At 37.2% G+C, this 17,472-nt stretch overlaps 1 protein-coding gene across 2 annotated transcripts in view; it reads right to left on the bottom strand.

Moving 5' to 3' along the window:
* Nucleotides 1-17,472, bottom strand: part of AGO2 (argonaute RISC catalytic component 2) — a 155,853-nt gene that overhangs the window by 20,817 nt on the left and 117,564 nt on the right. For both annotated transcript variants that reach the window (XM_072602980.1, XM_072602981.1), the window contains exons 13-15: nucleotides 15,793-15,952; nucleotides 5,326-5,416; nucleotides 1,467-1,661 (exon numbers count right to left, since the gene is read on the bottom strand). In XM_072602980.1, the coding sequence (XP_072459081.1) occupies nucleotides 1,467-1,661; nucleotides 5,326-5,416; nucleotides 15,793-15,952 (446 nt within the window). The remainder of the gene's footprint in view (nucleotides 1-1,466; nucleotides 1,662-5,325; nucleotides 5,417-15,792; nucleotides 15,953-17,472) is intronic.

Here is a 17,472-nt window from a genome sequence, read left to right as displayed (position 1 = left end):
TCTCACTTTCTCGAACTTCACACATCCACTTAGTTGTCTTATCTTGCCATGTCTCATCATCCCTTGCATATGAACCTTCTCTCCACTCACACAGCTAAGTACCAGCTCAGTTCGGGTCCTCATCCCCTCTTGCCTAGATTACTGGAGTAGTTTTCTAAATGTAGATGATCACTGAAGGTGAACTTTTCCTGGGATACCATTATCAATTCTGAAGTGCGTTGCAACTGTTCTTTCAGTATCAATAGATGATGCATATGAATGAAGCAATGAAGAATATAGAAAGAGACTTCAACTAATCCAACTCTTAATATTTACTAAAGTTACAACCAAGAGCAACTCACTTTTGGGGGAGATTTTAAAATTAAGGCTGCATCTCACTCCCATTAGATCAGATTCTGTTGCCCCCATTTTCTAGAAAATATCTCAATGCAATCTCAAACCCAAAATGTCCAAAACTGATCTTATCATATAGAGTACTGAAATGTTGGAAGAGATTCCTCACTAGTCTGGCCCCCAGGTGATGACATTTTTGGCCACAAAAACTATTAGAAACTATAAGCTTGTAAAGGGGTTGTGATCAACATCAGTGGTTGAGTTCTGTTCTAGAAATCCATCTTAGGAAGGGCCCTGATTCATTGGAGAGCATCTAGGAAAGCAACCATAATGGTGAAAGTTCTCAACCTCAATTTTCTCATTTAGAATACCTTCATGATAGCTTCCTTGTAGGGTGGAAGATAAAATGTTTTGTAATCCTTTAAGTGAGATAAGAATATGAGAATAGTCATCACTGCTCATAATATTCACTGCAAAGGAGTGAAAGCCATCAGCTTATCAGTAATCTAAGGATCAGCAGCCCCAAATGATTGATCAGGTTGAAGGGCATGAGGGATGGAGAGAGCTTAAAGGAAACAGGCTTGGCTTGTGCTGTCTCCAAAGAAAGAGTCTAAGATGAGTGAACAACAAATAGAATATTACCCTTTATCATTTCCTGTTCTACCACGTACTAGCTTTGTGATCACAGAGAGGTCATGCAATCTCTACCTCTCTGAGCAAGAGTAAACAAAAATAATAATACATATGATAAAGATTTCATTCAAAGCATGACAAAAAAAGCAGTTTGTAAGCACTCAAATGCTAGAGCAGGGATTCTTAGCCTGTTGTCCATGAATTTAGTTTAAAAACATTTGGATGACTATATTTCAATGTAACTGGTTTCCTCTGTAATCCAATGAATTTTATTTTATGTATTTAAGAGCACGATCTTTAGAATGGGTCTAGTCTTGAATAGACTGCCAAAGGGTTCCATGACACAAAAAAGATTAACAATCCTAGTAACAGAAATATGAGATAATGATAAAAATAAAAGAAATGAAGAATAACTACACTAACAATGGTCAGATTAGTCATAAACATTCAATGAAAAAATGAAAAGTGTTGAAATAGAACAGAAGAAAAATTATCCCAACCTGTTGAAACTGTCCCTCAGAAACACCATCTCTATAGAAGATGATGCGAGTTGGTTTGAAGCGTGTTGACTTATAGAACTGAATAAGGAGCTCTCGGACCATTGCAGCCAAATCTTGGATGATCTCTTGCCGATGCTGCTGAACTCGCACAGTTGCACAGTAACGATTGGGGTGGGCATCCATGCTTCCTACAACCTGTTGAAAAATAGAGTTCAGATTTCTCAAAACTGCCTTGCCATAAAAGACCACAGTAAAGGAGACTAACTTTATGTTGTCAACAAGAGATAAGAGTCACAGACTTCACAAAGCATCACTGGATCATAATTTTGGAAAGGGGCTTGGGGGTCATCTATGCCAATCTCCCCACCAAAGGAAAAACTTAAGTTTTGCTTTTCAACTCCATGTTTCATTGTGTGCACATAATTACAGCTATTTCACACTGAATATTAGATTAAAAAAAAAGTAATTCCAAAGCAGAGCATTTTCTTCTGAACAATAATTTATGACAAGAACTCAGATGGGAGCTTTATTTGGTATTGTGCACAGGCAGAGGGGAAGGAGAAAGAATATTTGAGGGTGGGAATTTACCCTCATATAGGGATGAGGGTAAATTTTTCTTCCATATAGGGATAAGATGTCAAACTTATACATTTAGGGAGTAATGATGGGGGAGGCAGGGGTTGTGATTTCATCAGTGTATAGAACTCTCAATATGTAAACTCCCTCTGATGATAGAAATCAGCAACTCATTGGTAATTTCTAGCAGAAAAGTTGTCTAGTCTTAAATTTCTTAGGGGCACTAAGAAGTGAAATCAGCTGCTCAGATCACATAGTCACATGTAACAGAGGCAATCCTTGAATCTAGGTCTTCCTGACTCCAAAACTCACATGCTGACTTTCTATTTATTAACTTTTAAAAGCTATCCAGGAAAAAATAATCTTATGATAATACAGAGAAATATAATATAATATAATACAGAGAAAAAGACCAACTCCTAGAAATGATTTTTTCTTTCCACCTAAAATTTCCCCAACAAAATTAGGGCCCTAATTATTACATCTTTTCAGAAAAATCACCCAAAATCCGTTTGAGTCAGCTATTTTTTTTCTTATTTCCAGGTGATAATGAGACAATCTACAGGACGACTTACCAGGTTCTCTAAATTTAAACTTAAAAAAGAAAATCTGCTAATGTTAACTCATTAGCACCTATTAAAAAGTCATTAGTCAAGGTTAAAAAAAAAAACCTTTGAGACTCAAATTGCTCATGTTAGGATGAATACAATGGCAGTAGATTTTTAAAAACCTATTTCTAATAACTTTGAATTAGGAAGGAGGCTAAAAACATTACTTCCGTTATTATCAAAAATCTGAACTTAGATAATAATACCCCAAAATACAACAACCAACAAAAACTTCATAGTTATGCATTTTCAAAATTTCTGCCTACTAAAAAAATAAAATGAGGGCTCAGTAAGGGAAGCAACATTGTGTAGTGGAAACAGCAACATCTTAAGATAGGTACTAGTACTAGTTCTACCTGCAAAATTGAATGGCTAACTCATAGCCAAGTTACTATCTGTTTCTAGGCTTTATCCTGTTCCTGTTCAGTTGTTTTCAATTGTGTCCTACTCTTTGTGACCCCATTTGGAGTTTTCTTGGCAATGATACTGGGGCAGTTTGCCATTTTCTTCTTCATCTCATTTTACAGATGAGGAAACTGAAGTAAAGAGGATTAAGTGACTTGCCCAGGGTCACATAGCTAGTAAGTATCTGAGGCTATATTTGAACTCCCACCAAGCCACCTAGCTGCCCTATTCCTCAAAACTGTGGGTCTTCAAATAGAGGTTGAATGACTGTTTGTCAGTGATCTTTGTTGTAGAGGAAAGTTGCAGAGATAACAACAATGTCAAGTGAAGAAATTGACCTCTGAGGGACCTTCCATCTTTGAGATTTTGTGATCGGATGATAGAATTTTGCCTTGGTAAAATATTTTGAATTGTGTCCTATGAGGGCTTAATTGGCTTTGGAATTCAATGGATTCAAAAATATACATAATTCACATTCACATGGTAGCATATAAGTTTCACAGTCTTGTGAGTTGGGTACTACTATTGCCATTTTTGAGTAGCCTGTGGTAAACTGTCAAGTTATCAGGACACTCCCTGTTTCCAGGGCTAAGGCCCAGCCGCAGGTTGTGCCCTGTCTTTGGTGTAACAACAATATTTTGTGCTCACCCACTGGATGATCTCAGCTACAGCAAAAGCCTAGAATTGTTTCTCATCATGAAGCCCTGCTACAAATCAGACTTGTTACATTGTTGCATTACCCCTCATTGTCAGGACTTCAGCTCACAAGGTAGCCATAGGTACAAGTACTGAGATCTCCACACACTGAAGCAGGTCTCTCCCGCTAGAGGCGGGGCTTTGGCACACATCCTGGCTTGCAAGCCATTTTCCTCACTTTGAAATTAAACTTGTTGTTTTATTCTTGACTCTCTTGTCCCTAGCCTACTTTGCTTGGCTCTGATCATCCACAGGTTAGAGGATGGTTCTGTCTGGTTGAAAAGACCATGGCACATGGCTAGCTAAAGCAAGGCACATTCATTTAAAAGACAAACATCATTCATAGAAAGGGTACCTTGAGAAGATTTGGGATTAGAAATCAAACCTCATACTGGTGTACCAGAGACAACTCTAGGAATCTTCCATGTTTGGGAAAGAAATTTATACTTCTAAATATATAGATGAGTCAATTTCAAGGTAACATATGTTTATGATTCTTGACTAGTAAAAGTATCAAATCAGAGAATTTTGGTATTAGAAAGACCTTTAGCAGCCATCTAGTCCAATTCATCTTTTGTTGGGCATTACTGAGAAGCTTTTCACATTTTGGTAATTTTATAATGATCCATTAATAAATATAGTATCTCACTCACCACTACAAAGAAATTGCCAAACTACAAAAAACTATATTGGCCTAAATAGCAGCCACATCATTAAAATGTGCCCTTCCTGAAAGGAAAAGAAAATTACATAGGGGTGATGGTATGTGCAAATACTGATAGAAAAAAATACATATTTATAGTGAGTTTAAAAATAATTTTTCAATTAAAATAAAGGTTTCTCATCACAGATGATATTTTGATTCTTTCTGATCTTTCAGAATTCTGTGTGATTATGGATCCCACTTAAATTTCAGGTTTAAATAACTGTAAGCCCTAGTAAGGTCTGATTTTTGCTGTTTTCTTTTTGGAGTGCAGTTTCCCAGGCTCAGATGTGTGAGTATCTGAGGGACTGATCTCCTTTGAACTCTGATAATTCACAGCTGGTACTGAACTAAGCACTAAGCACATGGACTTTCAAGCTTTTCAGCCAATCAAGAGACAAGTCTTCGATATATATATATATTTGGAGGTTGGCATTTTGTTTATGAGAAGGACTTTTTGATTCTGAGTAACTGTTTAAGACACCACTCCTCCCCCTCACTCAGATGATGTTGGTACCCCCCAATCTGGTGGTGTATGTAGGTAGTTGTATTACTTTGTCAGACAGTTGGAGCCCTGTCTGTTGATCTTTGTGCTAAAGACTGTTGACCCCTTAAAAGTTGTGTTCCTTTAGCAAAACAGATCAAAGAACCAGTGCTAGCAGGTCATCCTGGGTGTGCTAGAGTGTTTGCTAATACAACAACCTAGATTTGGTGGAAAAGTGATCAATATTCAGACCAATATAGCATGTGAAACATGTAACTGTAAAGTTACAGAAAGCAATGTAATAGGCACAATAAAAGTAGTAGGAAGATTTAAGAGGAAGTCTCTTAAACTGAGAGGTGGAAAGAAGAGAAAACATAAGAGACTTACTGCGGCAATGGAAGGCTTTTTTCCATCTCCTGCTGGTGGGTGAGTGACATCTGCACCCAGAAAGATGACAGGCTGTTGAAATACTGGAGGCCTATTGAAAAGAATGTGATATCATTAAAATAAATCCTAAAATACATATTAAGATCTGCATTGTATGACCATACCCACTATATTATGACATCTGGAAGAGTGCCTTAATCAGGCTATTACTTGCATCTACAAAGTATACCTGGAGAGATTCCTGAGAGCTAAGAAGAATTTCCACCATAGAAACATTAGTATTCATTTTGCTATAGTCCTTGGAGTTCATCTGGTCTGTCAGATATTCAAGACTCCTCAAAACACTGCTGGCCCAGTCATGGATCAATATACTCCCCTCTCTCAACTAAAGCAAGACATGGAATGTCTAGGCTACAAAGCACTTCATTTAAAGGTGCTTCACAGTTGCCAAGAGCTTCATATATGTCACCTTGTTTGAGCACTACAACATCACAAGGAGGTAAAGATTACAAGTGGTTCTTCCCATTTTAAAGATCAAGAAACTGAGGTTCAAAAGAATGCTAGTTCTTTGGAAGAGAAATGATTTGCTTAAAGGTCATACACAATCAAAAGTGGAATGTAGTCTTGACCCAAGATCTTTTGACCCACTTATTTTCTTACCTTCAGGCTAAGTTAGACCCTATTCCAAAAGCTTTTGTGACCTTTGTCTATGTCCAACCTAGGGACCTAGCATGGTCCTTGGCCATAGATGAAGCTGGTGACACACATCTTCTTATTCTAGTTGTATCTCTGCTAGAGCTAAATTCAATACACATCTCACTTAAGGGCTGCACCATTGCAGGTCCTACCCTTCATATGCTGGTGAAAGTTATTCTACAAAACCACCCCCAACAAAACACAGGAAGGCTTGTATGAAGTGAGGTGAAGCAAAGCATGTAGAACCAAGAGAACAATACACAAAATAATTAAAGATAGAAATGAAAATAATACTTGTAACGACCATCTTTATCCCAAAGAACAGACAATACAACTTAATTCTCTACTCTCAACCGAAGATGGGGAATTATGGAAACAGAATCAGATGATTTATTAGTGAACTTTGAGGGAGTATTTGTAAAGGGCTTAGCCCAGCGTCTGGCACACAGCAGGTGATTAATAAATGCTTGTCCCCACTTCTCCTGAATAACTAGCTTTCTTTGACGCAAGAAAGGGCTCATTGCGAAATTATTAGGATATATAACAAGAGGCATCAATGAAACATGGGGGGAAAAGATATTACCATTAAAACTAAACAGTATGGTGCTATGAAATGATTGTTTAAGGCAGTTTTACTATTTATATTTAAGGACAAATTTTAAAAAAAGTTTTAATAGAATTTCAGACAGTAGGAGGGCAGAAAGTGAAGCTTTCAATTGTTAATAAAAATCCACCAGCACTACTTATTGCTAATACCTGTCCTAAACTCTAGGAAACAATGTATCTAAGCAATAGCACCAAAACTTTGCCCAACTACTATAACGTTATAAAAAGCCTGAGTCATTTCTTCCACTAAAGAACTTCATTACATCCTAAGTACTGATTCTTCATTTAAGCTGAATCCCCTGATGTGGTTTGTTGTTTAATCATTCAGTCCTCTCTGACTCTTCCTGATCCCCTATGGGGTTTTCTTGGCAAAGTTACTGGAGTGGTTTGCCACTTCCTTTTTGAATGAACTAAGGCAAACAGAGGTTAAGTGACTTGTCCATGGTCACATTGCCAATAAGTGTCTGAAGCTAGATTTGAATTCATGTCTTCCTGACCCCTTGCCCAGGACTCTATCCACTATGCCCCTTGGTTGCCTCGCATCCCCTGATGATTTCAGAGCAATGGTTTATTATCCTTTTTTTGTATCATGCACCTCCTCAGCAGTCTGGTGAAGCCTATGGACAGCTCAGAATAACATTTTTAAATGCATAAAACATCTACGATTAAAGACTATCAAAAATTTGGAAAAAAGTTCATACAAGCCAGGCTAAGAATGTCTGATATAGAAATTGATGAAGAGACAGATTTATCACTGGCAAACCAAAAGGCATTAGGAAATACTTGCATCTACTACTGTAGTGACTATAAACAGGCTCCAATAGAGAATGCAAGGTCCTATCCAACACAGATAATTTATTCCACCAAGTTTCCCATAGCTATGTGACTCTGGCAATACGCAAAATCTACTGAGCCCATTAAAAGGGTAATATTTCCAAACCTTATTGTTTATCACAGTCTTGCTACTGGTTACAGTCACTTAAAAAAATCATTTGTATGAAAGGCTATCTTGTGCCCAGCAGTATTCACCTAAGGAATACATGGTGTATGAAACAATAAGAACCTTTCCTTTTTCTCATGTTCCTTTATTAATTCCATAAATTGAAGACCCCCTCCAAGTTTGAGAAAACAGTTCATTCAGTCACATTGATTATATTCTGCACAGCAATGTGAGGAGAAGGGGAAAATGAGTTCCATGTCTATGCAACACACTTCCTACACATTAATCATGTGTCCTGACAACTGCTCTTGGTTTAGCTGAAACTCAGTCAAGTAAAAACTGCTTATCTGGGTAAGACAGGAAGCTGGCTCAGTTTGGAAGTGGAGTGATGATTGCAGATGCAGTCAGCAGATTAATTTCAATGAAGAGCCATCACAGAAGTTTTTATATTTAATAGACTCCATGTATTAATTTGAAACGATCTTGAAACACAACCTTTGAACACAAACAAAAGCCAGACTTTTTTCTGGAAGGGGGAAGGGAGTGGGGAGACTATGAGCTTTGGCTAGAGTTGTAAATATGAAAACTGAAATTATCTTCCTCTGTGTATATGAGTTATATATGTAAGAGAAAGATACAAAGAAAAAGAGAGATAACACAAGGAGAGAAAGATGAAAGAGAAGAGGAGGCATACAGGGAGACTTTTAAAAAATGTGCTTTTCCATCAACATCTTCATTATTTTTCAGTTGCAAAAACTCAAAACAAACTGGGTTCTTCTAACAGCACTAAAAGATTAATTGACTTTCTGGAAGGTGAATTCTACTTCCTTTCTAGAACATTTAATAAGTCTTCAAACACTTTAATTTCAATTACTTTCTCCAGCTTGGTTGGGTTACTATTTCATAGGAGCATAAGGAGATGAAAGGCTGAAAAGACACCTCACAGTCCAATCCTCTCATAAGGCAGACAGTAACTAAAACCCTGAGAGGCTATTGTTTGCCTGAGGTCCCATGACTCCAAAGGCCATGAGGGCTTTTTCTACTGCCCAGGTATATCAAAGAAGAAAATTTAGCCCAGTTTTGACTGCAAAATATGCGACTTGTACATGGGGAAAAGCTGGATCATTAGGAATGAGCTACAATTTGCTAACAAAGTTTCATCAACTTTTATCATTTAAATACTTACACATTAGGAACCACTTTCGTAAAACACTGTGTTACAAAGACTTTTTTTAAAACTTTTTATGGGGGGGATGGAATTATGAGGGATAGGAAAAAAATGTTTTAATGAAAAACAAAATAAACAGAAAAATGGACTGGGAAACCAGGTATTGAGTCACTTCTTTGGAATAATGTAGTCTGAACATGTGTAATCTTGAGGAAACCACTATCCAACTCAGGGCTCATTTAGAAAATGAAATATTAACAATCAGAGAAATGCAAATTAAAACAACCTCTAAGATACCAACTTATACCTATCAGATTGGCTAATGTGATAGAAAGGGAAAATGACAAATGCTGGAGAGGATGTGGAAAAATAGGGACACTAATGAACTCTAAGTGGAACTGTGAACTGGTTCGACCATTCTGGAGTACAATTTGGAACTATACCCAAAAGTTTATAAAACTGATTCATCAATATCACTACTAATACTTATCCTAAAGAGATAAAAGAAAAAGGGAAAGGACTTACACATAAAAAATATTTATAGCAGCTCTTTTTGTGGTGACAAAGAATTGGAAACCAACGGGATGACCATCAATTGAAGAATGGCTAAACTAGCTGTGATATATGATTGTGATGGAATACTATTGTGCTGTAAGAAATAATGAAGGGATGATTTCAGAAAAACCTAGAAAGACTTATATGAACTACTGCAAAGTGAAATAAGCAGAACTAGGAGAACAATATACATAGTAACAGCAATATTGTTAAGATAATCAATTAAGAAAGACAGCTATTCTGATCAATATAACGATCTATAACAATTCCAAAGGATTCCTTACGTATGAACCACCTCCAGAGAAAGAACTCTGATGTTCAGAGATGGACTCTGAATGAAGACTGAAGCATATTTTACTCCTTAATTTTCTAGTTTGTTTTTTTTTTGGCCACATGGCTAATGTGGAAATGTTTGCATGACTTCATAAGTATAATAGGTATTATATTTCTTGCCATCCCATTAGGTGGGGCTGGAGAAAGAGAATTTGGAGCTAAAAATAAAAGAAAAAAACAACCCACAAAACCAGACATACACAGAATTAAAAAAAAGAAAATGAAATGGCAATATAGGGTGATGTCCAAAGTCTTTTCAACTCTAAAATTCTATAATCCTACCTATTTAAAAAGTCTTTGAATACCAAGACTTCATTCCCTTGGTCATTCAAGGGTTAGCCGCTTTCAGAAGGCAAGCACTAAAGCATTCTAAACCACAATAGTCTGGGCAAGCCTTGCCCTCAAATATCTAGGCTTCATACCAAAGCCTAGAAAAGATGAAGAAATGCTATAGCTCATCTATTCCCCCCAGTCCCAATGTAGAACAGCCATCTCAGTTAAGACCAAGTCAGAAGTTTGCTTGTGTTCCTACATTAAATTATTTCCACCTGCTACATTACAGAATCAGAATTTTAAAAGAGGAAAGGGACCTTACATATCATCTGGTGTAATGCCCTTCCTTAACAGATAAGAAAATTTGAGGAACAGCTTAAAATAACTTACTAGTTAGTATTAGGGCAGAGTCTAAGCTTAATTCTCCCAATCTTCCTTTCTGGTGCACTTTTTTTTTTCCCTTCCAAATCACGGCTGACTCAAAGCCACAGACAGTACGGGACCCAGAATCAGGAAGATTCGAGTTAAAATCTGGCCAGATACTTACTAGTTGGGTGACTTTGGGTATGATATTTAACCTTTGTTTACCTTAGTTTTCTCAACTGTAAAATGAGGGAAATGATAGCACCTGTCCCTTGTTGTGTGAATTAAATAAGACAGTATTTGTAAAGTACTAAGCACAGTGCCTGGCACACAGTAGGCACAATATAAATGTTAGTGACTGTAATTGTTATGGTTTTATCCAATTTTAATCAAGATGCCTTAATGCATTACTGAAGGGAGTGACCACATTGATGGGATCACAGAACTATTGCATTGTAAAAAGCAGAGGTTCAATGGACTTCAACAAGTGAGAATGGAGAGACAGTCTGTTCTATCCCATTACCATTAAGTTGACCCAGGAAAAAAAAACCTTTCCTCTGGCATTCACTTCAACATTCTGTAAAGGATGAAGGAGGAGTGAGAGAAGAGAGGATCAGAAGCATTTGAACTTGCAAAGAAGGCCAAAGGTTGAAAACAAGGAGAAGAAATTTAGGAAAATTTCTAGGTCTAATCATATCTTCCATTTCTGTTTTGAGAGAACACGTTGAAGTACAAGGAGTAAGGTCAAAGAATATTACAGCAGACTAAAGAATAAAGACTTGAAGAGGAAAATTAAAGAAGTAGAAGGTATTTACCCTGGCAAGGTAAGGCAAATAAGGAAAGGTAGGTGAAAAGAAATTGGAGGGTAAAACAAATTGGTGGAGTGGACTGGTCAGTAAAGACAAGTGAATGGAAGTTAAGTACACTGTCAGGCAATTAAAAGGTCATAACTGGCAGCAAACGTCTCAACAAGGCAGTGAGTGGTAATGTAGTTTGGTTTAGAGTTGGTTCCAGACTGTCAATATGTAGTTTTAAAAAACTCAAAGTTGAACAACTTTGGCAAAGTTGCAGGTCACAAAATAAACCCACATAAATCATTTGCATTTCTGTATATTACTAACAAAATCCAACAGCAAGAGACAGAAAGAGAAATTCCATTTAAAGCTGTGGTAGACACTATAAAATATCTGGGAGTCTACCTGTCAAAACAAAACCCAGGGACTATATGAACACAATTACAAAACACTTTTCACACAAATAAAGTCAGATCTAAGAATGTGGAAAAACATCAGTTGTTCATGGGTAGGATAAGCTAATATAATAAAGATGACAATTCTACCTAAATTAATTACTTATTCAGTGCCATACCAATAAAATGAGCAGAAAAATATTTTCTAGAGCTAGAAAAAATAATATCAAAATTCATCTAGAAGAACAAAAGGTCCAAAATATCAAGGGAACTAATGAAAAGAAATACTAGGGAAGGTGGCCTAGTGCTACCAGATTTCAAATTGTATTATAAAGCAGCAATCATCAAAACTACTTGGTACTGGCTAAGAAAAAACTCAAGGTTGACAATTTCAAGCAGTATGGAAAGGACAATTTGAAAGGACCTGCACTGGGTATGCAAAAATGGTAATATTCCTTTCTCTTCTCAAATGACTACAATCTATGTTCCAAGTAGACGGAGAGAGTTTTCTACCTTTCCACACTCCAGGTCATTAGGGAAAAGAAAATATTCCTAACAGAAATTGGAAGAGTTCCTTCCAAGAAGAAAAAGGGGGATGTGAGGTGGAGACCATTTGGCCCTTGTAAAGAGGCTCACCAGTCTAAGACTGTTAAACAGGGAAGGGAGGGAAAAACAGGTTTGAGGTTCTTCCTGAAGAGGATGGAGTTGTGTGCTCTGAGGAAGAAGAGGCAGATTGCTATTCAAGAAATAATATAGTTAAATCATAGCAGTCACAGATCTGAAGAAGTAGAGAGAGATTATTGATGATTCCTTCTTGAAGGACTTAGAAATGGAGACAGTTATTTGTTTACCTGATATCAGTAGAGAGGTCTGTTGTCTTTCCCGGGCATGTATTCAAGACATGATAAAGAACCTTCCAAAAGTTATCAAAATGTGCTACCTACTTAATAAATAAATGAATAATGATAACTAGTATTATGTAGCATCTACTAGATGGCAGGCAGTATACTAAGTGCTTTAGAAATATTATCTCATTTGATCCTTACAACAACCCTGGGACATAGTAGGTACAACTGATTGCTCTTTATGAAATTCAAACCACCTGGATAGTCCTCAAATATGCAAGAATACTAAGATATGATTTTCAAAGAAAGTGAAGAAAGCAGAGCCTGCAACCCATATGGCAGTGAGTTTGAATTTAGTTCCCAGAAAATTAGATTAGATCATGAAAGAGATGGTGAGTAGATATTCCTCAAAAAGGAGGTAGTGTTAACAAAGAGCATGGTTGTTTCACCAAGAATAGGTCATGCCAAACTAAACTTATGTCCTTTTTACCGCCCACAGGGCTACTCAATTAGAAGAGTGCAATTCTGTAGTTTACTTAGATTTCAGAAAAAAGAAAATTTGAGATGACAGAAAAGGAAAATGACAAATGTTAGAGGGGATATGGAAAAAACAGGTACACTGTACTTTATTGGTGGAACCATGAACTACACCAATCATTCTAGAGAACAATTTGGATCTATGTTCAAAAGGTTATAAAACCCTTTGAGGCAGTAATCTCTTCTAGGTCTATGCCTGAAGGAGATTAAATGAAGGAGGTAGCTTCAGAAAAACCTGGGAAGACTTACATGAACTGATGCAAACTGTAGTAAGCAGACTGAAAGACTTAGTACCTGATCAATGTGATGATCTACCACAATTCCAAAGGATTCATGATGAAAAAATGCCATCCATGTACAAAAAGGGAACTGATGAATTCAGATTGCAAACTGAAGCATATCTTTTCCTTTTAATTCTATTGCCCTTTTTTTTAATCTTTCCAGAATGTGGCTAATATAGAAATACGTATTGCATAACTTCATATGTATAATGAGTAGCATATCTCTTGTGAGGCGAGGTCAAGGAGGGGGATTTTGGAACTGAAAATAGAAAATTTAATTTTTAAAAAGCATTTGATAAAATACCTCATGTTACTGAATATATGGGTTAGAAGGTAATAAATACAATTAGATCATTCAGAATTGATCGAATAAAAAAAATTAGGGTTCTGGTTCAAAACCAATTTGGTAGATGTTCTCCAATGGAGAGCCCTAGGGATCTATGCTTGGCTCTAGGATGTTGAAAATTTCTATCAGTGACTTGGACAAAAGTATAAATAGCATTCTTATCAAATTTACAGACGATACAATGATAAAAGTGACAGTAACAGACTAGATGGCAGCTGGGATCCAAAAAGATCTTGATAGGCCAGAGCACTGAATTCTCATAAGATAACATTCAAGCAGCAATTGTGCTGAGCCTACACTTGGGTTTAAAACATTAACTTCATGAATAAAGGGTGACCAAGGCATGGTGAAACAGGAGTCTGTCTGAAAAAAGATGTGGGAATGTTAGTGGAATGAGAGAGGTCAACATGAAATAACAGTAGGACATGGTAGCAATAACAGCTAATTGGATGTTCAGATGCGTTAAGAAAAGCACAGCTTCTAAATAAGGAAGTGACAGTCCCATACTCTACCTAGGCAAGAACATATTTAGAGTTATGTATTCAGTTCTGACATTGTCAAATTGGAGAACAGAGAAAAGAGGGAAATTAAGAAGCTAAATACACTTGGAATCCACATTCATAACATGGAAGTAAATAGTTAGGTTCAGCCCAGAGATGAGTAGACGTAGGGAGACATAATAGCTGTTTTCAAGCATATGAAGGACTGTCAGATGGAAGAGACGCTAAACTTCTTTGGTTCAGCCCCAGTAGAATCGGAATGGGTAGAAGTTACCAAGAGGAAAATTTAGGCATGATGTTTAGAAAAATTTCTAACAATCATAGCTAGGTAAAAGTGAAGAACTGGATACTTCAGTAGAAGTAGCTCCTTCCTCCTTGAAGAAGAGGTTGGATGACTTCTGGTAGAATGTATTACATTGTGGAGATTCCCTCTGGGAATGACTAGATCTAACTCTAAAATTCTAAGATTAATTTTGAATTATTATTTTAACCTCATGTTCTAATATTACCTGCCTTTTTCTACCTACCATCAACCCTATATGATATACACAATACAGAAATAACATCCTAGGACACATGTATGACTAAAAGCTTATAGGAACACAAATAAAACATTTATTAAATATTATATATGCCCAGCACATACGTACGTGTATATAGCACTGTGCTAGTGTAAGTAAGGTGAATTTTAGTGTAACTAGGGCAGATTTTAGTGTGTGTTAAGTGAATTTTTGTTATTATTTCTCAGAGTTCAGTTTCCCAGGATCCATAGCCATAACACTTTTCTTTTCCCAGGTACTGGATTTGAGTTCCCATAATTTTGGTTCAAAACATTACCATGCTTGTGCAGCATTATATAATGATAAATAATACAAACATCCACTGAAGCTGCACAATGAGATATGGAGAGGAGGTGAGGTAAACTTGTGAGGCTATGGCTGGCAATATGCCTTCTTTGTCTGATATAAAGCAGGTGGTCACAGGTCAGTGAGTGGAGAACCTTAAGGGGAGCCTTAAAGTTGAATGCACAAATGTGTGCATGCTTCAACTGGCTCCCATTGAGGCTTGGGGGGAACCCTAGGGTTGAATGCGCAAGGTGGAATGTTGTGTGTGCCTTGATTGGCCCCCATGAAGGCTTCGAGGGAATCTATATTTGCTTCAACTGGCCCCCACTGAGGCTTTAAGGGATTTAGGGGAAGCACAAGTTGTGCCCGTCTCAACTGACCCCTTTGAGATGTAGGGGTAGTTGCCCCTCCTTGCTGGACCCTGTGAGAAGGGTGATTAGGGAATGCTGTAGTTGTGCTCCCATTCTCAGCAAACTCTTCTGAGAAAACTAGACTAGGATAAAGTAAGATTATTAACTCCTTCTTAGTGTCTTTCCTATCTAACTAGATCAAGACCAAACCTGTGCTAGCAGTCATTCTGGGTGCTGTGTTTATCTGTCTTACAGCTTGACACTGGGAAAAATACAAAATTTGGGTAAGACATAATCCCTGTTGTTCAAGAGTTCCCCTGCACTCTACCCTGATACCTATGATGTATAATATATGGTGAATACATTAGGGAGTTGCACAACAAATGATGTCTGAGGAAGATCAGAGGTTGGAGGACAGATCAAGATATTCTCATCTATTTCTTAATAATGTGGGTGAGCTCTCCACTAGCATAGAAATCCCTCAGTACTTTAGTAGACAGCCTGTAAGAATGGCTATTGCCAATATTCCTCACAAGATAGCCAAAGGTACTAAGAAGCTTCAAAGTCTTTGGACTAGAGGTTACATTACATTGCTACTAGAGGTATTAGGCTATTCAAGCACCAAAACAATTCACTTTACCTTCCCTGGGGCAGTAAGATATTGTTTACTCCTCCGAGTTTGACATTGATCTTTAAGCAAAGATTTGACAGGGTCTGGGGTGTGGTTCTCTGCACATTTTTCATCTGAACACACTGTGTGGCCATACCAAGCACGGTGTCTCCAACACGTTTCACTTCCGCTGTCAAAGGGAAAAGTAAGAGCACATACTATTAGTTATTTTTGCAGATCACTTCATTAGTTTTACATATTATCACCCATCTACAATGAATGGAAAGTTGACTCAGACAGTTACAGCTGGAAAAGAACTCTAACAGAACACTAAGTCTACCATCCTCTTCTATTGATTAGTAAACTGAGGCCCAGCTGAAATAAGTTGGTTAAGGTTACAGGGCTGATGAAAGGCAAGACTGCGCCTTAATTCCAAATTTAATTTCAGGGGTCTTTCTAATCAAGGGCACATTTAACAACTGTGGTCCAATAGCATCATTAAATTTTACTTACACACATACACACATGTATATAGATATAGATCTATCAAGCTATCTAGACTAGTCAACACTAATATGGTTATTTTATGCCCCTGAAGCCTAATTACAATCAAATGCTTAAATAGCAAGAAAAAATACCATCACCCTTGAAAGAAGAACATAAAATCAAAACATTAGTCAAGACTTAAAAAGAGCTATCTGTGTACCATTCATCCCCCTGTAAATGACTTCTGCCTTTCCCCATGAAACATCTGGCAAACAAGTTCTTTGAGGATGATAACAGACGAATAGCAAAGAAAGCTTAAATAAGACATATTTGCTTCTTGCCCTAAAGGAATCCATTCACCTGCTGCTCAATTCCTAGTCTCCTTTAGTACAACCATGATAATTAAAGTTTATATTTATGTAATGTTCTTACATACATTATTCGCACTTTCTCCTCAGAACATTGTAAGGAAGGGAGAATGTGTATTATTATATTAGTTTTATAGATCAGGAAACTGAGATACAAGGAAGTTAACACAGCTGGTCAATGGCAGAATAAATATATTAACCCATATCTTCTGACTCTTAGCCCTCATCTCTTTCCATACCAGCATGCCTTTCTACTGTTTCTTATTTAAAAGGGGAGAATGAAGTAAGGCTAAGAGAATATATATCTCAAATTAAATGACAGCTGGGAACTAACATCTTGGAGTGGCTTTCATTTGCTCCCCAGATAAAATAACAACAATTACCTTTGTGTCTGAACCAAGGTCCCTTCTGTGAGGCTACAGATGGAACCAGAACAGGGATTCTGCTGCATATGGTTAAACCTTCATGGGAAATATTCTCTTATTTAACTTGGAGGATATGTGCTCAAACTCACACACCAATAAGAAGCCAGTCTCAGACATGCCCTACAAGTAGTCATCCAGGCTTTGCATGAAAGCTTCTAGTCGGGGAGAGCCCCCTAACATCTAAAAGTTCACTTATGGACTGCCCTAATGGTTACTCTTAGGTGATATTAACCTAAACCTAATGGTGCACATTCTACACCCAGACTATTAGAGACAAAAGGGAGTTAGATATAGATCACCCAGTGCAAAGGTTCTTAACTTGTCTTGTGTCATGGACTTTTAAGGCCCCCTGGGCAGTGTGGTGTGAAGCCTAGGGAAGTCTTCAGAATCATGCTTTTAAATATATGTAAATAAAACATATGGGACTACAA

Source organism: Notamacropus eugenii, chromosome 4 (genome assembly GCF_028372415.1).
Source record: "Notamacropus eugenii isolate mMacEug1 chromosome 4, mMacEug1.pri_v2, whole genome shotgun sequence".
Taxonomy (NCBI): Eukaryota; Metazoa; Chordata; class Mammalia; order Diprotodontia; family Macropodidae; genus Notamacropus; species Notamacropus eugenii.
The sequence above is the reverse complement of the archived record's forward strand: the minus strand, read 5'-3'. Positions and strand labels throughout refer to the sequence as shown.